General features: G+C 38.0%; 1 protein-coding gene across 9 annotated transcripts in view; it reads left to right on the top strand.

The window, feature by feature from the left end:
- The window catches only part of Ccser2 (coiled-coil serine rich protein 2), a 130366-nt gene extending 114771 nt beyond the window's left edge, over positions 1-15595 (top strand). For 5 of the 9 annotated variants that reach the window (XM_006976684.4, XM_076544419.1, XM_076544418.1 and 2 more), the window contains one exon: positions 14681-15595. In XM_006976684.4, coding sequence (XP_006976746.1) covers positions 14681-15463 — 783 coding nt within the window. In that variant the 3' untranslated portion in view covers positions 15464-15595. Of the gene's footprint in view, positions 1-408; positions 542-6622; positions 6663-14680 lie in introns of all 9 variants that reach the window. The other 4 variants (XM_015995610.3, XM_076544422.1, XM_015995611.3 and 1 more) reach the window with 4 other exon arrangements.
- Positions 15596-20660: the final 5065 nt, after the last annotated feature.

Genomic DNA, 20660 nt, shown 5'->3' with positions numbered 1-20660 from the left:
GAAAAGAAATAGAAGTTTTTGTTTGAAAATGTTTGATTTTCTGATTCATAAATTAATGTTTTCTGTATGTTAATACATGTAATTTATCTTCCCTTTTATAGTTCCTTTTCTACAAAATAGTAGATAATGTGATACTTTAACAGATGTATGATGATGGATTTATTGCATACCAGAAAGGCTTATTTGTATGTTAGTTACAAAGTGTAGAGTGATATTTTCTGTAAAAATATTTGACAACTAGATTGTGAATTCTGATATGTTAATAATTTGAGCTGCCTGTGAGTTAAAAATGAAATTTACTTCTAATTAACACTGTTGCTGTATTATTTGAAGCGAAAACAAATATGACTTTGGTTTCTCTGGTTCCCTTCTTTATTGTGCCTCCCTACCCCATCTCTTTCTGCACAGGGTGGGTATTCTGCTCCTTCCTTCTCTCCTTGGCAGGGCTCCTTCCAGGGGATACCACGGACTGTTCCACCGCACCGCAGACAGAGTGAGTCTGTGTCTCTCACTCCTATCCTGCTCTGGCTTCCCCTTCATGGTATTTCCCTTCTGCATGACCTGGCCCTCCCCAGTACCTTCTTTGCCCTCCTAAGCTATCTGCAGGCACCTGCTATGGAGCACTCCCTGTGGTCTGCTCTCTTAACACTTCCTTGACGCATGCAAACAAATCTCCACTTATGACCTGAAAGCTCTCACAGGTTAATTTCACCTTAACAATGTCGAAACCTTCTGCCGGTGACCCTAGACCTGCTGACATGCATCTGTCTTTAAAGAGATCTTATCAAGATCATGAAATATGTGAATTAAATATTGTTTTTACCTAGTTATTTTTAAAATGTGAACATTATCCACAGATTTGATGGACAGATGCATACTGTTTAGGGATCAGTCTTACTAGACCATTGCACACTTCTTTAAATATTTCCTAATCAAAGGCTTTGATTGTATTTAACTGCCATCTAAAAAAAATCTTTTAAAAACTTTTTCAGGCCTTTTTTTTTTAAACTACTAATACGTCTTTATAATTTGTTAGCTGCTTTGCAGCACAGAAGCAATGGCTTGGACTATGCATGTTGACTAACACTTAATGATTCCGTTATCACTTGACCTTCCACATGTGTTGACTGCTTTAGATAATGTATTTAACTATACCTGGTAAGTTGGCTGTATTTTATCTTTTTTGAAAAGTCACCTCCTCAAAAAAAAAAAAAGCTAATATTAATGAAAAATAATCATTTAGAGTTAGTTCTACACCTTATCCATGGATTTAGTCTAACTGTGATTGCTACCATTTTTTTCACTAATTTTCTTTATGTGAAATATCAAGAGTCCAACGGGGATTTTTAATGAACTAAGAATTATAATTTATTTTTAAAAAAATTATGACTTGGTTTATCAAAATTGTAAATAATTAACATGAATTCCAGATAAGACATGATTTGGTTGGTGCCTCTCTTTTCCTTCTATGATTTTTGTTTTGATGAAAAATAAGAGTTTGTAGAGCTATGGACTGTAACAGGTTATTCTGAAGCTGATTCTCTTATGTGGATCAGAGAAGAGGGATAATACAGCACTGTCTTTATGAGCTCTCTGTTTTATTTCTAGAGATGCTGCATCCATGTCTTCTGTTGAAACCCCATGACGTGGGGAACCAGAGAGAATCCTAGTGATAATAGGAAAAGCATTAACAAATGATGGATTTTGAGCCTTGTAGTCAGTAGCAAGCACTGCTTGACAGATTTATCTTAAATCAGCCTACCTGCCTCTGTGCTCATTGCAGGCCCCCTTTTATCTCCTCCTCCTCTACCACATGTTCCCCTGCCATGTCTCCACTAGCTGCAGTATGGAATTGAAGCAAGGTTAATTAGCCTGTTTTGCAAATGGAGCTTTTTGTAACGTATGTATCTGGAAATATCCCTCTCACTGATTTCTTAACTGGAATAGCTTTAGAGTTTTCTTATCCTTTCCTCTGGCCATGGCCATCTGTTAGAACTTACTTCTTCCTTTTCCTCTTGGGTTCAGTGCTGTTAGGTCTGATTGTGTGCTGCAGTATTGTGATCAAGACTGATCTCTGATTTTTCTAGGTCAAACCTCTTTCTGCATCTCAAGATTAGGAAAAAAGTAAGGATTAGTTGTACTCTTTCACTCTGCTAGCCACTCAGGGATGGGTGGATGCATGTCTTTCTCTAGAGATGCTCATAGGAGTCTTGTGGAGCCATAACTATAGGATCGTTCCACTCATCTTAGCAACTCCCACTGAATGTGAGAGGTTCTTCTGGAAGAGAGGTGTTTTAACAACTGTACTATCTGAGATTCACCCCGTGGATAGCTGATGCAGTGTGCTAACAAAGCTTATTTTTCTCCTCCCCAACCCCCAGTGTGATGAAGTAAGGCCATGAAATCATAGGAATGAATCCAGTGGTTTTACGGAGAGTATAAAAATAGATCTTTTTTTGGGGGGAGGGGGTGTATACTAAACTGGATAATGTCTGTTTCTACGTTTAACTAATGTGTGGTTCCCCGCACTCAGTTTTTATAAACGTTGATTCTAAATAATAGAAGGGAGCTAAGGAGTTTCTCTTTCATTATAATGTTTCATTTAAAAAGTTCTTTCTGATGCCCTACTCGAGCATTGACTAGAGTGCACTGTGTTTATCATCAATGCAAAGGTCAGGAGTTGGAGTCTTCAGTAATGGCCGTCTGGTTTGCATTTTAAGTTGTAAGAGTAGATAGTCCAGTGTGAAAAGATAGCCTGTTCTAAACATGCGGAGTGTGAAATCATCAATGTGTATTAGGAGTATGTAGCCCAGGCCATTTCAGAAAGCTGCACTGGCTAGAAATCTTCTTGCTAAATTTAAGAGTAACTCTAGGAAATGGATATATAGAAGTTCCTGGCTTTTATATGGCTTTCTCTGGAAATGTTCACTTGTATTTTTGTTAATTTTTTTATCATAAAGAATGAAGACTAATTTATTTTGTGTTGTTTTTCTTCTGATTTCAAATAAATTTTGTATAGGCTACCAGAAAATAGTTTCTGCTTAGGTATATGGAGACCCTTCCTGCTGTCAGTGGAGACTTCCGTTGACTGGCATTGGTTACTCCTTCTGCTCTAATGTCCGTCTGTGTTGGATTGAGAAGGATGAGTAACCCTGGTGCATAGTAGGAAGTTAAGAATTGCTTCTTGCAAATAGAATGACTGGTCTTAATGACCAATCCAAATAGCTTCTCCTGCCACACTTGGTGCATCAGAATCATATTTAAGAACAACGCCCATTTATTGTTGCACCTAACATCCCTTTCAGAATTTTCTCTTGGTTATTTTACTTGAAAGAACTTAGGAATTCTCTGTATCTTTCTTCTGTGTGAAGCAGTTTAGATGGGAAGGAAACAAACCATATGAAGTACATCTCTATCTGTCCTAAACATCCAGCAATTTCTAGATGTGTTGCTTGATGTCTAAATTTATATTCTAATAATAATTATATTTACCAGAATTACATTGAAATCACAGAATTTATAGCTTTTGGTTTTTCCTTTTATTGTTTAACCTTCAGGTGACACTTAACAAATAATTCTGACAAGTGATGATGAATTTATTTTGTATCCCAACCCAGTATGTATTTATTGGATGCACATACATATTTGTAATCTAATACATGTGTACCTATATTTAAAATTCAGACAGAAGATTCTTAAATAGTACTTCCTCTTAAAACATAATATACTCATTTTCTTCTCTAGTGACTTAATTTTTTTTAAAAAAATGTTAGCAACTTGCAATAAGAAAATCAATGAATCATGTCTCCCATGTAAGTCTGAGTGAATAGAGGCTTAGCATACCAACTTTAAATATGAAGAGTCAGAACATTAGGATCTGGGGACATGATTCAGCAGTTAGAACACTTAAGCATGAGGACCTGAGTTCTGCTCCTGAGAAACCCTTTTAAATGTCGGTGAGTGTGGTGGTTTACCTGTAATTTCAGCCTCAGAAAGAGTAGACAGGGGTCCCCAGAGCAAACTACTTAGCAGACTAGCAATATAAATAAACTTGGGATTTGATTGAGAGACTCTGCCTCAATGAATCAGGGGGAAGAATGACCAAGAATGATTCCTGGCACTAACCTAGAGCATTCATATGTACATTCAAAAACATGCATACACAAACATGTACTCACCAGGTCCACACGGGAAAAATAGGAAGAAAAAAAAAAGAGCTTAGGCAACTTTGTATAAATTTTGTTATCATAGAAAACATTTTTACCAAAATATCTTTATCATTTTAAGTGCTTTCCCCAAAAGATTAAACCCATGTGCCAGGAAAGCTTTTTATTGTTGAAGATGATGATCCTTGAGCAAGATACTGAGATACTGACCATTGGGCTTCACCTGCCTCACTTGTGCTAACCGGCTTCTTTTCACGGGCTTGCTCACTGTTTGATATTTTTTGGGGGGGGCTCAGGAATTACTGTCTCAAAGTCCATGCCATTAATCTAATAATTAAATAATGCACTTTGGAAGTTATGTCTAAAGTATTTGGAAAATTTGATATATAGTTTATAAAATATAGCCATGTATTTAAGAAAAGGATAAAGATAGCATTGACTATATAAGCATTTTATTTGAATTATCACTTGATCTCCACAATAACTCAGTCAGCTATTAATTATTCTAATTTTATAGTCAAAGATGTAAATCAATAAATCAGAATGATGTAATATCCTCAGGTAAGTAGATACACAAGAACTGCATTTTATTCTAAGACCAGAGCCTCCATCTTGCAATTTATTGTAGATGACCTTTTCTTTAAAATTTAAAATTTCCTCTGACATACAATATAGTGGCTCATTATAGGTGAGCTAAAAGAAATAAAATAATTTTATGTGTTTCCTTCTAGTCTTTCATAAAATAAGAATCTTTTGTAGCTCTAGATATTTTTGAATCATGTAAACGTATTTCACATAGTTACTGTAACTTGAAATCACTCTGTTTGGTGGATGACTTGGTGTAATCCTTTTTTTTTCTAGTCCACATAAATTACTGCAGTGGAGTTTCTCTTTGTGTGTAGTCCAGTGCCAGCACTTCCTCAAGCAAAGCTCTGGAAGGACATCATTTACTAAAGCCTGTGGTCTCACTAGGAGCAGTTACTATGTAGACATGCTGATAGATTTGATTTACATGGCCTAGTCTGACTGACTCCAAGATGTGACTTCAGTCAATTTTATATGCATTGTTACTTCAGCTGTTGTGTTCTTAGGAGCAATTAACATTGGGAGTGACTTTTCATAAAAATAAAATATTTTGATTGAAATGGAAACTAGGATAATTTGTAGAAACTGAACTAATTCAATTGTGCATTAAGCCATTTTTTCTGTAATATTATATACATTTTTCAGTCAATTCCAGATGGTATCTAGCATAGTTATTGGTTGGTTAATTAGAAATGTGCACCTAACTCATGGTCTAGTAGGACTTCCCAGAAACCTAGACATGTGTTTGTCTGTCAGCACCTGCACTTGGGGCAGGTGCAGCAAAGGTGTTGTGTCGGAAGCTTTTTGTGGCGCCTGCTCTGCAGATGGCGGGAGTGTTTTCTTTCGCCAGCTGTTGGAGCTGAGGCATTGCACTTGTACACCTACCCTATTGGTTACACCAGTGGGATTGTGTTCTTGTCAAGTGCTCTGTCTGCATCTGCTAGGTAGTGACAGCCTGTCACTAAGAGAGAGAGAGCTGCATGGATTCAGTCATGTCTCAGTGACTGTGCCTCAGCAGTAAATACCTCAGTCACTCTTAAACATGTTGACAATTTAAAAGCAGGCAATCGGCTGTAAACTCAAAGGCTCTGTGAATTCCATATTTCTGTAGTTTTTACGTGATATATTTATTAATCATATGTCCTCTTAAGCTTTCTCAGATCTGGAGGTGCCATTCTGAAATCTAGAGGGCAAAAGATTATTCTAAGTTTCCAAAAGTCACTGGGAACCATGATTGTCTTCTTTTGGAGCTAGTCCCAGAGGGGCTTATTTAAATAATTCGTCTTCACAGTGATGTGTGGAACCTCACGTATCATTTATAACATCATTTCAAGGTTAAGGTCCAATTATACCTTTAAGAGGTCTTTAATGCCATTGCAGCCATAAAAACTAACTAGCAAACACTAAATTTATTTAGCTTTATAACATGCTAGAAGTTTTTTTTAATTACTAAAAAATATTTTCTTTACCTTTCTTCGTAAGTGTTTATATGGGACCTAATCTCCTTAGGTCTTTGGTATGTTAGTATTAAATTATGTCAAAGTTTTTTATCAGTATTGTGTTTGGTAAAATTCAAGTGATTCCTTTGTGTAAGATTATAAGAAGTGTTAAACACACTTTTCTATGGGTATGAATATTTGTACTAACTTGTATACCACTTTAGCAAAAAAAAATAGTATAAACCTATTAAATATGCTTTACTATATGTAAATATACTATGTACAAAAATGAATAATGCCTAGACAAACACAAGCAGAGCAGATACCATTGGCTGCTGCCCAGTTATGGCAATCCTTGGTGTTCTGTCTGGTCTCTGATGCCCTTGTCCTGTCTTTTTCTTGTCTCTGCTCTCCCATTGTGCCATTGGCAAGGAGTTGAGAAGTTAGTCCATTACTTCTCTGACAAAGCGTGGTACAGTACAATTTCAGATTTTTTTCCTACCACCTTCCTCATGGTCACTTTTTGCTTTTCTGTTTTCTCCCAGTTTGCATGATGCATGTCAGAGCGTGCATGCATGAGATTACAGGCATGTTACAGGTGGCTCCATTTCCGTCTTCCTTTGAAGCATTAAAGTGTATTTAATAATACAGTAAACCTATATGTAGCTCAGAAAATGATTTTAGGTATTTCTTGTGTGTTAAACAGTAGCATTTTTATACGTGAATATTTCCTGTTTTCTGCTTTACAGACTATGGAACATTTTACTCAGTCCTTGACATTTTAGCTGCCATCTTTTTTTGCTAGTGACTGGAGGGGAAGGATGCTTATGAAGCCCAACATGATAATTCTAGAACCCTCTGGGGTAGGATGATACAATATAATGAACAGCTTGCCTCAGGGTTCCCTCCAATGAGTCACTGTGGAGCTATGTCTGTCCAGAGAGACTGCTCCACCAGTGGGGTTGGGCTTGGTGTCTAATTGTTATCCTTTGTAGGTAAGAATCAACTAAGAACCAAAAAGTAGGGAACTTTTCAGGAAAGCTATTACCTATATGATGGTATCGAATGTGTAGATTTCTTACACTAAAACTTTAAGATAATCATCTAATTATATTGTGTATTCTGAAAGCCCATGGATTTATAACTAGTACCCAAATAACATAACAGTAATATGTTTTAGTGTTGCATTTTAAAGTCTTTGATGGTTTAAAGCTGATCTTTGCCACTTGTAGAAGTGTGTGAAATTTGAACCTTTCTTCATTAAATGTCACTGTCCTCATTTAGAAAACGAAGAGGGTGATACCTTCCACTCAAAGTCTCAGGAAAAGTAGACAACATGTATTCAAACTTAGAATTGGGTTTTCTGCTCTTGAGTAGAAGGAAACCCCTCCTTCCCAGTCTGGAGTGGAACATTTCTCCAGTATTTTTAAATGCTGAAACTCCTATGTGAGTCTTGCAGTTGCTGAGTCCAGTTTGACCTGATAGGCTTGCTGTTATTTGCAGAAATTCAATTATGATATTCCACTTCAGGGCACTATTATCATTTGTTCAATATCTCACTAATTGTAAGGAGTAGATTCAGAACTCAGACTTCCTTCAGTCTGATTATAGATGCTAAGTAATTCAATACCATGTTTGACTAGCTCCTTCATGGAGCCATCTTGTAATTCTTTCAAAAGATTAATATACTTTTATGTTCTAACTCCAGTTCTTCTGTCCAGGAAGGAAGTAAACCAATCTTAGCTTTGGCATCATACTCATACATGCCTGCTATTGATTTAAAACACATAGCTGTGATTAACCTTATTTAACTATGCATTTTAACCTAGAAACTTCATGTTCTGTAGCAACTAATTTATTTTTATGAGATAGATATCTTGGCTATTCTACTAGACCAGTTATGAAAAGCCATACTTTAAACTTTTCATGCTTAACTTTCTAATTATCATAGATCATGTGTGTCTGAAAGCCCAGTGCTAAGTGGTTTGCATGCATAATTAGATTGTTGATATTGGAATAGGGAAACAGCTATATACATTGGGATAGTTTTCCCAGCCTCCTGAGCCAGAAATGCCTATTCAAGTAAAAAAGCACTTGATTGCTAAGTTTGTAGGTCATTATGAAAGATACTTCTGTTCAAGTTAATATGTTGTAAAATTAAATATTTTAAGAAAAGGTTTACTTCCTATTATCCAGATTTATTTGTTCATTAATTTTTAGAGGTTGATTTTTATTTAATTATTAATTATCTATTAATGACCTAACCAATCATCACTGCTAGTTTATGGCCAGTTGAGCCATTCTTGAATACACAGCAATATTCACTTGCTCATTTTTATAGCAAGCATGTATTTAATCACCGTATGACAAATACTACTGACTGCTATGAAAAATAAAGTGTAATAGTGTTTGCATGAGGAGCCACATGGTCTCTGGATATCCTTGTAAGCAGTCTAGGTAGGCATCTGAGGTTATTGCTAAAGATGACTATCATAGCTTTGCAGTCCCCAAATAGCATCTATTGCTGACATATAACTGTTTACCTGAGAATCTGTAGAATGGTATGGTGATGTTTATTTATATAAAACTAGTGTGTGACACTTGCAGTTGCTGAGTTCAGTTAGAGGCACTGGACATCAGTCTACATTTCAGAACGTTTCTAGCAAACACTCTACAAGTTCCAAGGACAGAGTCCTAATTAGTGACTACTCCTGTAGTCACTAACTTGTAACTATAGGAGGCTTCCTGAATCCCCAGTTGGGCCTGGGTTTCTGTTGCTTTGTTACGAGTCTTGTGAGCTGCTAAGGCCATGAAATGCTTGGACTAGTAGGTCCTTCCCAGGTACCTTGCCCAGATAACAGGAAGTACTATAAAAATTTTCTATTCTCAAATGTGTTTATCCTATCTCTTTCCCCCACAGTGTGTTGATTTTACACTCTAAACTATATTAGAGCTGTTGGCGATCATTCACTTGGGCTGTTGATAGCTTACTACATGACTCTTAGCGTTTCTTCCCCTCATGAGTTTCTCACTGGATCCACCAAAGTGAGATCCTGAAGTACTCAGTATCTCCTGGTCTCTGTTAGCATTTAACAGTAGCTCTCATCATATAGCATACCGAGTTCTGCAGCTTGGCAAGTTCCTATAGGCGCCTGCCTTGCCTGTTCTCCCAGCAGTGTTCTCTCCACATTCTCATGGCATCTAAATGGCAGAATATCGTGTTGTTAGCCATGGCCATGTACCAGCCCTTGTCTTAGAATTTTCTCCCTACCTGACTACTTGGGAACTCCTGCTCACCCTTGAAAACCTGTCTAGATTGTTTCTACATTTTGTATGTTTTTTTTTTCCAGTCAAGCTTTTGTTTTCTTTTTATTCCATGTTGCTGGAAGTGGTTTGTCATTTGTTAGCCTGACCTCCTTAACGAGATCCATCAAGCACAGGACAGCTGTGTGCTCACTTCCAGGTTTTCCTGCTCCTAGTACTGTGACTTAATAGACACAAGTGCTTTGTGACTGTTAGTGGTAGTTGTTGTTTGTTAGGGATAGTCTAGTCCGTGGTAGGGTGCCTCTCCCACTGTTGTTGCCTTAGACCTCACAGTGTAGCAATTTCTTACTCTCCTTGGAAGAGACCTTTTTTTCTTCATAACAGTGAAGTTTCCCAAATCACAATTTTCAAACATAGGTCATTCATTTTAGGATAGGAAAATTATATAACTAAGAATAATTTTACATGAAGTGTAAAATTCACATTATATTATAGAAATAACTTCTTTATTTCTAATTAGATGATGTCTTTGTTAGGTTTTAATTGCTGTAGAGAGACACCATAACTATGGCAACTTTTATAAATGAAAACGTTGAATTGAGAGGTCTCACTTACAGTTTCAGAGGTTCAGTTCATTATCAACCTTGGCAGGGAGCATGACCTTGTGCAGGCAGATGTGGTGCTGGAGCTGAGTGTCCTACAACTTGACTCAGAGGCAACAGGAAGTTGACTGACTCACTGGGTGGTATTCTAAGCATAGGAAACCTCAAAGCCCACCCCCACAGTGACACACCTCCAACAAGGCCATACCCACTCCAACAGAGCCATACTTCCTAATAGTGCCACTCTCTATGAGATTATGGGGCCAATTACATTCATGCTGCCACATTCTACTCCCTGGCCGCCATAAACTTACAACAGTATCATAATGCAAAACACATTTAGTCCAACTTTGTCATAGTCTATCACAGTCTCAACCATGTTTTAAATTCCAAAGTTCAGGGGTTGGGGATTTAGCTCAGTGGTAGAGTGTAGCTAGAGTTTTTCTGGTCCTGCCTGGCCTATGGTCAGGACAAAATCTCTCTTACCCAGTCCCGCAGCTGCATAGACCCAACCAAGCAAACACACAGAGACTTATATTGCTTACAAACTGTATGGCTGTGACAGGCTTCTTGCTAACTGTTCTTATATGTTAAATCAACCCATTTCTATTAATCTATAAGTTGCCATGTGGCTTACCAGTATCTTACATGTTGGTACTCATGGCGGCAGCTGGCAGCGTCTCTCTGACTCAGCCTTCCACATCCCAGAATTCTCCACTCTCCTTGTCCTGCCTATACTTCCTGTCTGGCTACTGGCCAATCAGTGTTTTATTTATTAACCAATCAGAGCAACACATTTAACATACAGAACATCCCAACAGCAGTAGAGCGCTTGCCTAGCAAGCTCAAGGCCCTGGGTTCGGTCCTCATCTCTGAAAAAATAAATAAATAAATAAATTCCAAAGTTCAGAGTCTCTTCTGAGATTCATGCAATCTGTTAACTCTAATCACCTGTAAAAATCAAAATCAAAGAGCAGATTACATATTTGCACCACCTAATGGCACAGGATATACATTACCATTCCAAAACACAGGGAAGGGGAGCACACCAAAGGAAAGACTGAACCAAAACAAGATCAAAAACCAGCTGGGCAAACTCCAAGTTCTGTATTAATTCCTTTTCACAAGTTGGAATCTTAGCTGGGTGGGATCTTTCCCTGAAGTCACCATTCCCTTTATTCCATTTCTTAATCCATTTATCTCCTTGAACACAGGATTTAGCTCTGTTTCACTTATTGGTGGTCTTTTTCTTCTCAAAATTTACATTTTCTAATTTACCCTGTTCAACTTGCTTCTTTTCATTATAAATATTCATCAAAGTTACCACTAATACCCACACGACAGAGTCTATACTAGGCTATTTTGATATTTCTTCTGCTAATGGAATTAATCCAAAACTCTTTACTTTGGCCTCCAGCAACAATCCAGAACTCTTAACTTTAAGCTCAGGCAGGCTATTTGGACAAGGACAAAAGGCAGCCACATTCTTCACCAAATATCACAAGAAAGATCTCTAGGCAACATAATAAAATTCTCTGAAACTTCTTGAGTGAGCCCCCGACAGTTCAGATAACTCTTAGCACCTTTGCCTTCCATGCTCCTACTTGTATGGCCCATTAAGTAGTGCTTAAAGCATTCCACTGCTTTCCTAACATGAAGTCCTTGTTATTCCAAACAAAAACACAGTCAAGCCTATCACAGCAATACCCTAGTCCCTGGTACCAACTTCTGTCTTAGTTAGGGTTTTTATTGCTGTGAAGAGACACCATGACCACAGCAATTCTTATAAGGAAAACATAATTGGGGTGGCTCACTTACAATCCAGAGGTTCAGTCCATTATCATCACGACAGGGAGCATGATGGTATGTAGCATATTTTGTGCTAGAGCTGAGAGTGCTACATCTTGCAGGCAACAGGAAGTCAACTGAAAGTCACACTGAGTGAAGCTTGAGAAAAGAGACCTCAAAGCCCACCCCACAGTGACATACTTCCTCCAACAAGGCCAAACCCACTTAAACAAAGTCACACCTCCTAATAGTGCCACTCCCTATGAGATTATGGGGCCAATGGCATTCAAACTACCACAGATGATAGTTTAGACTTTTGTTTGTATAACTATTTAGTCTTATTTCCTCAGATAAAAGACTCAGCATGGTATATTCTTAGAAACTCTGTCACTTTCTAATTGTCAGTCTTGTAAATGGAGCTTTGTTATGTTGAGTACATGCGGCACATCTTTCTGATTCTGCTGTTTGCATGTGTTTCTCCCCGAGAAGTAGGGAATGTGCACAATTAACAGTGCAAATGGCTGTGTCACATTCAGGTCATGGTGGGCCTTCTCTGGAAGATTGGCGCTCTGATTACCTTGTCTTAATGCAGGCCAGTAGCACCTTTTTTATTTCTAGAGTAGTATACAAACATACTACAAAGAAGTCATCTTTTAAAATTGTCACTGATATTTTTGGTCCTTAAATTGCTTTAAGATCTTTTAAATTGGTATGAGAAAACTACTCTGATTGGAGGTGAAAGAGAGAGAACAGGTGCTGTGCACTTGGCCATTAGTGCTGTCCTTCTCCAGGCCCCCACCTTCCATACTAAGGAGTGTGATTTCCTTAGTATGGCCCTGTTTGTTCTTTCTATTAAGTATTTCTGATTTTTGTGATTGCTTTTACATGCTCACTAGGAAACCTTCCGGAGAATCTACTGAATTAGTTACTAATGATATTTTAGTACCTTTCATTTTGAAGGATAGTTTATTATCTCCATGGTAATGGATTGAAAAATGCCCACTGTCTTTAGAGTCTGGATAGTTAGCTTTAGGCAGTAATTGGGCTAGCTTTATTTTGAACATTCTACAGCTAGAGTTAAGGTTAACATTCATTGTTTTATACAGTTTAATTTTGATTATTGTTCTGCTTTTTAAATATTTTTTTTATTCTTTAAGAATTGCTTGTATACATACAATGTGGTTTGATCATCCTCACCCCCTCAGTCCTTCCACTAACCACTCCCAGATCTACCCTCACCTCTCCACCTCCTCCCAACATTGTATTCTTTTTAAAGACTAAAAATAAAATAACCTATCAAGTCCAGTTTGTGTTCTCCCTGGTGTAGGGTCTTGCACTGGAGCTTGGTTAACCTATCAGAGGCAATACCCTTGAAGAAAACCCATACCCCTCTCCCAAATTTATCAGTTGTGCCTAGCTCCTCAGGAGTTGGGACTTGCTGGCTCCTCCTTCCTCCATGATGGAATGTTGATTGGCATGGTATCTTATGTACCCTTCCCCCTTTTAAAGTACTGCTCAGCCCTCAGCCATCCCTTCTGAGTGGGGTCCTGTTCTCAATCATTCCCAGCCATGCATGCTTCTTCAGTCTCTTACTGCTGATCCTCAGCAGCCACTTCTACTGCTGGTAAAGGAGTGAAAGAACACAATGATGCAGTCAGAGAGGTCGGTCCCTTCAGCAGGAGATGTGAGAGATACTGTGTAAGGTTTCTTTGTGGATTAGCATAGTTACAAAGTATTTTTATTAATGAAAAAAGACCTGTTAAAAATCCACATTTGAAACCCAAGGTTTTTGACATTTTAGCCCAAATTATGAAATAGAAAGTATATATGTGGGAGAGAAAACAGATGGTTACTGATTTGTTCTAACTGACCCCTGTGTACTGGATAACCCAAAATAAAGGAAGTTGCATGTTCTCTTGAGTTGGCTGCTGAGGGTGCACAAGGTTACTAGGCCTTGAGAACTTGGCTGCTGAGTTTTGGTTCCAGTTCCAGGTGGCTGCACATTGATGCTCTCTCAGCTGTCACTGAAAAGACTGTTGGGCTGTGAGGGGCTCCAAGGGTTGAATTTAGTGCTTTGAACATACTGGGCTAAGTGTATCAGACACTTTTGTGTAAATCATTAGAATTTCACATAAACTAACATTATAATCTTTTCTAAACTTTGTGCATCTCTTGGTAAAAAAGAGACAGCGTATGGCAACTCGCACAAAAATGAACTTTAAAATACACACTAGCTGGAGAAATGACTCAGTGGTTAAGAGCTCTGAATGCTCTCACACAGGACCAGGGTTCAGTTGCCAGCAAACACATGACACCTTACAACCATCTGTAACTTTCGTTTCAGGGGAACTGATGTCCTGTTCTAGCCTGCAAGGGCACCAGGGACATGTGGTACACATACACACACATGCAAAATGTTGTACTTAAGTGGGCAATATCCTGAAGGTTACCATTAAATGTGAGTGCCACTTAAAGGAAATTAAATCGAAGGCTAATGAAATTTTCCTCTGTATCCCTTGTAGATAAGGTTGAAGATAATAAATGTAATGATGCAGGGATTTTTTTCTTCATTAAATACTTAAAGGTTTTCTTTTGTTCCATTTTATTTTGGCTCTTGTTCAGTGTTTGCTGCCTGTATCATTTTTGTTTGCATTATCATTTTAATGTATGTCATGAGTTTGTTTGGATCCTCCAATTCATCCTTTACTTTAAAAAATCATATTTTCCATATGAAAGTATAATAAGTGGCAATTTGCTTAATTGGAATTGAACTTGCATTAATTCTGGGTAAATTTCTAATATAAATATTTGGTATTTTTTTTTTTAATTTTAACAGCCTCAAGTACTACAGCCTTCCAGCAGCCTTCCCAGACCTACAGACCACGCCCAGGGAAAACTAATAAAGCCACAACATATCGAGGCCCACAGTGAATATACAGTCCAAGGCATGTGTCAGAGTGGTGCACATCCAGATGGAAGCCGTACACATGGCTTGCAACAAGAAAACAGCTATGGTTTGGAAGACCGTCCTTTTTCATCAAGCCCACAGTTCACAGTGGATGTGGTGAAGAAAACACCTTCTGAAACGAACCTGAGCATGGCTGTGAATGCTCAAGAGCCTTCTTATTTGGCAAAGAACCAAACTAGTGACGTGCAGTTTGTACCCAAACCTCAGACACCTTCCCAGTCAAGTACAGTGGACCAGACTAAGAGAGTTGGAAGAAGCCAGTCTCCTCAGCCCAAGTCCTTGCAGCAGTTAAAGCCATCCATCTTGAGTTCTTCGGCACCACCTCCAGATTCTGATTCATCATCAAGTAGGACTTCCACATCTAAGAAGCCACCAGTAATTGCACAAAGTAATTCAAAACATCAGCCAACGTCTAATCAAAACAATCTTGCAAATAATTTCAATCTGAAAGCGTCTAAACTCCGTCCCCCTTCTGGCTCTTTCAAACAAAAACAAATAATCAGTCCCCAACTAGAGTCTCAAACCAAGACAAACATCCCAAGGCCATTAGTACGACCAAAAGAACTGCAGAATCCACACAGCAGTTTGCATTCTGGGGATTGTGTGGCCTCTAATCGATATTCTCGTCTTCCTAAACCAAAGATACATTAAGTGCATAGCCATCATCTGCCAATTTGTCTTTTGAAAACAGTCTGCTCTGTAATAGCTTTATGTGCAGTTTATTACTATGTTGGAGGTTCCATTACAGCAAATCTTAAAATTAAAACGGAGAAGCTTCTACTAGTTTGGCTCTTCCATTTTATATCCTAGTTGAACTATATACCATTTGCACATTCTTGTCTCAGGTAAACACAAGTTTACTTATCCATCTCAGAGGCCAAGTCATGCTATCCAGCCCTCTCTCTGCACAGCAGAAAAGTCAAAGGATTCCATTTATCAGGCAACATATGTACTTTGCTAATTTAGTCCTGTTGTGGTCCATAACTGTGGTTATCAACCCCCCCCTTTGCTTACTCTTACTGTGAATATGAATATGGTTACTATTTTAACTAAAGATCCATAGTGATGATGGAAGATGATTGTCTGTAAGCAGGATCCTGGCCAGTGTTTTGTTTGTGAGGTCTATGCAAAATCTCCACAATAAATAAAGACCAGGTTTTTAGTAGGGGAGTCCTTATAGGTTTTCTCTCTCCTTTCTAGGATCAGTAATATAGTCCTACGGTTTCTCCATTTATCAGACAAATCCCCCAGGCTGACAGTTTTTATTATTTTATGTAAACCAAATATATGTTGTTATAACACCTTGTTTCATTCACACATGTACTTTTTGCTTATATTGCTATTGGATAAATTTGGAGAGCTTGAGATGCCTAAGGGTATATTAGTTGTAACCTCTGTTGGTGCTAGAGTTTTGCTGGTAATTGAATTTTAAACCCTATTAACTTATGGATCCATCATATTTAAGTTTCTACAACTTACATTGAAAATTTAAAATTTAGTCTTTACTGTAATATTTGTATTTATTTTTGACTATTTGCTAATATCTGAAGACTGGAATAATGGACTTGAAATATTTGCACAAAATTTTGATGGGGTGTAAGAGGAATTTAAAGCTTATTTTCTATAAAAATGAGTTAAAACACTGAGAATATATATATAAATTTATGACTATCATAATAAGTTGCTTTTCTGGGTTTCCTGAGTTTCCCTTTTCTATTTTGAATGGCAGTTTCTTGAAAAGTAGATTTGGGGAAAATTGAAATTGTAGGTAGGAAGTGTACTTCCTCAAGACGTGCTGCAGATGTGCTGCAGAAGGTAGCTGTGGGGCCTCCAGGAAGCCGTGGACAGGAACCCAACCATGCCACTGAGTAAATTTACCTTACATTTGCCCAAATCATGCTGTCTTTAGGCCGGTCATCCATAATTCATGTTCAAGAATAAGTCAAGTTAAGAGTTTTCAGACAAATAACCTTACAGGATCTGTATCTGATTAGCTGACCAAAAAAATGTATCAAAAGGAATTATGGCCAAAACAAACTGGTAGGGCTTCCTTTTTAAATGTAACTAGGTTACAAAGAGAAGCATGGTAGCAAATGTATTAGTGGAAAGCTTCAAAGTCACATTTGCTGCCATTTGGGGGCAGTCTTCCCTTATGTGTCACAACCCCTCAAGTGAATTTGCCATTGGAGATGCTGATCTTCCTTGGGTTAGGAAATGGGTGAGCATAGTCTCATACCACAGCACTTTAGTCAGAGAAGATCCAAAGCTCAGGACGCCCTGCACATAGGCCAGATGCTATTGAGTCATCACTGCTGTGGGCAGACGCACCCTTTGTTCATAAAAGTGAGCCAGGCTGGCTGCTGCTGTATGTGAGCACATGTGCTTTCCCCTATAGAGAGTGAAAACTAATCTCATGCATCGCGTATCGGCTACAATCATACTCTATTCCCTGCAATAAAACATACTGATGAATGTTGTTGTTGTTTTTTAAATTAGAGATTTGTATAGACTCTTGTGAAATACTTTTACAAGTTAGCCTTATCCTTAGGGGAAAGTTTAAAATTGTAAATTTATTTATAACACTTTTGTCTGATGGAAATGTTGTCATTGTCTGTTAGGAAAAAAATGTTGACTCCACTAATTTGTTTATTCTAATATTTAGCCCCTTTAATTTTTTTCCCTGATGAATTTGCAGAAATGTTTATCAACCAGTTTACTCTCTATACCTGTGTTGGACTGTTGGACCTGAGGGTTTTTTTTTTTTTTTTTTTTTTTAAGACAAGAGCCTCACATATCCCAGGCTGGCTTCTAACTCACTGGGTAGCCAAAGATAACCTTGGACTTTTTATCTCCTGCCTCCATCTCCAGAGTGCTGGGGTTACAAGAGTGCACCACTGCACCTGGTTTTATGTGCCACTGGAGGTTGAATCCAGGGTTCATGTGTGCTAGGCAGGCACTTGGCCAAGTGAGTGAGCTCCATCGTCAGCCCTCATCAGTACCCTTTTAAAACATAATGTATGCTTCAAATACATTACCTAGAGAAAATACCTAGGATGCATTCACAAACAACATAGAATATTTGCTGCAGTTTTCTATAAAAGCTGCAAAACTATCATGTCTGCTCCTAGTAATACTGAGAAGTGGAGGTGAGGGCACAGCACTCCTGAATACACAGAGGTCTCTTTCTCACATTTGGTTTGATCTCCTGCTTGCAACTGTAAACCAACACTCTGCCAACTGTCTTTTACAGAAACGTAGCTCGTTCACTCTGATCTATCAGCGATGATAGTGGGAGTGGGTGAATTCCAAGTGCCAAGGATGAGTTGGGTAATTTTTACATGTATGAATAGAAAATAGACAGAATTGTTCATTTGGCTTTTAACAAGATGCATTTCAAATGATGGTTTTTTTGAGCTAGAGTTTTGCTATGTAGCCCTGAGTTTGTTCAAAGAAAGCTTGGGCTAAGATGTCCATTGGCATAGGTACAGCTGATTCCAAGCTTTCCAAAAAGGATTATAGATGATTTCTAACCACAGACCATCTACCTGTTACTTTTCTTTTGGAGTCTCATTTTTCATTTGTGCAGTATTTTCAGGCACATCGACTACTGTTCCTTGTATTTATATAGATGTTAGGGAACTCACTAAGCATTTTAGTGAGGAAAAACCTGAGTATGAAAGACAATATCAGATATGCACTTTACGTGAGTTTAATTGCTTGTAGTTGTGCCTGGAGTATCAAATTGCCTCCTGTGGGTGTGGCTTTGTTTAGTGAAATGATATCTCTGTAAATGTTGCTGTTTGAAGGAAGCTGTACGGCCTTTCACCAAACTGTATCCCAGCATGCCACTTTGCCCATGATAGCACTAAGTTTTCTTGGAATGTCCATTGTCCCTTTAAGTATTTTACTCAATGTATCAAAGACAACTTGTTCCCCGTAACTGTCATTTCTGAAAGGTTCCAGATATAGGTGCTCCTGTTTGCCATCAAAGTAGTTTGGTCAGCTTCCTGAGGATGCACTTTGGGGTCAAATGAGCTTGACTGAAGGCCAGTAAGACTGCAACACCATTCCCACACCCTCCATCCTACACTGTAGCTTCCGTGTTGCTGAGTTAGCTTGGGTAGTTACGTTTGCATGCTTATGCACACCTTTGAAATTGAAGTATAGCCGTAATATAAATACATGAGGTTTTCCTTGGAGATGATGGCCTTGCTGTGTTCCTGATTCTGATGCTTGAGTTCTGTTTTCTTTTGGTCTTTCCACAGGTCCCTTTAAGTTTCTGCTGCAGCAATTTGAGAGGATACATTTGGACAGATGATTATGAGGTTTCTATAATTATGTAATTGATTAAAGATTGTGTCTTCACCTTGTCGAGTAAAAGCCACCCCCTTTCTTGGTAGCTCATTGCCATGATGAGTAATGATGGCCTTGAGAACTTAGTCATGACTAAAACCAGAAACAGTATCTGCAATGTCGTTTCCCCCATTGATTTTACAATCCAGTTCAGAGTACATAATGTATATTAGAATTTGCCTGTAAAATGAATTATGGAAACCAGATGTAAAGTCTTTCCTGAACGTGTTGGCTTAGTAAATAAAAAATAAAGTTCATAATCATAAAAATATGCATGTCTCTCTACAGTTTTTCTCTAATGTCTTTCCCCAACTAAAATATAAGATACTGTTAAATAACAATTTTCAAATTCTGATGTTTTATTTACACACATGTTATACCTCAAGCCATGATACCTGAGAATTTCAAGACTGAGAATTCACATCTTCACTGTTTGCAGCAGTCCAGTATTTTGGTTTCCATTTGAATTAAATACCTGCTTTAAGAAAATATTAGGATTATCAATGACTGAAGAAACTGCCTTGATTAGGAAACCGTGCAAGGGAGAAAATGACATTTTAATTTTCAGTCATTCTTAAACAGTCCTTATACAAAATACCTTGAATCAGAAACTTGTTTAATACAATTTTACATACAAAAAAGGAATATATAATTTTTATTTATTAATCAGATATTTTACAAAAAATTGATAGAAGGATAATACCATTGTATTGATCCAAAGTGGAGATTGTGTGTGTCCCAGAAAAAGTTGAGGAACTTTTATTAATGAAGTTAATTAACTTCATTAATAAGTTTGGCAATAGCATTTGCTACCTCTAAAGATAGCTCTCTATCCTTCAAAGCTGTCTATTAGTGGTTACAGGCTTACAGCAACTCAGATCTTTCATTCAATGGAACATGATCACTCCAGTGCCTTCACTTACGTATTTGCTTCTTATTTTCACTCTAAAAAGAATCTTTCCCCACAGAAAGGACAGAAAGGACAGTGATTCTCCTGTTGGTTTGAGATGAAACATCATTATGCTGGCTTCTGTGTGCTTGGGACAAGTGGTCCCCTGCCTGGAGGCCACTTCAGGAACAGCCACCCTTGTATTCCCTGGTCCTTCCTTTGAACACAGCAGTAAGGCGACATTATGCTGACTCCTATCAAGCTCTGTTCCAGTCTGTGCTTTAATTCCCACATACTGTTCTACTTGATGTTGTATGTTTGTTTTTGGTATTATAACTTCATCACCCACTGAAAACACACACACACACATGAATATAAGCAAATGTATGTCAATATTCAAGAACTCTAGCCACATAACACAGTGTCCTATTTTCTACTGTAGGTTCATAGAATTTAACATGGTGGGTTCTCAACCTTCCTAAACTAACTTCGCATTTACCATCTCATACCACAGATCTCATTTCTAAAGTCCTGCTCTGGTATTCAGATCTGTGACCATGCCTTTCTCCCTCATCCTCTTATTTAGACAAAATTGAGACTTTCCCA

Source organism: Peromyscus maniculatus, chromosome 9 (assembly GCF_049852395.1).
Source record: "Peromyscus maniculatus bairdii isolate BWxNUB_F1_BW_parent chromosome 9, HU_Pman_BW_mat_3.1, whole genome shotgun sequence".
Taxonomy (NCBI): domain Eukaryota; kingdom Metazoa; phylum Chordata; class Mammalia; order Rodentia; family Cricetidae; genus Peromyscus; species Peromyscus maniculatus.
The sequence above is the reverse complement of the archived record's forward strand: the minus strand, read 5'-3'. Positions and strand labels throughout refer to the sequence as shown.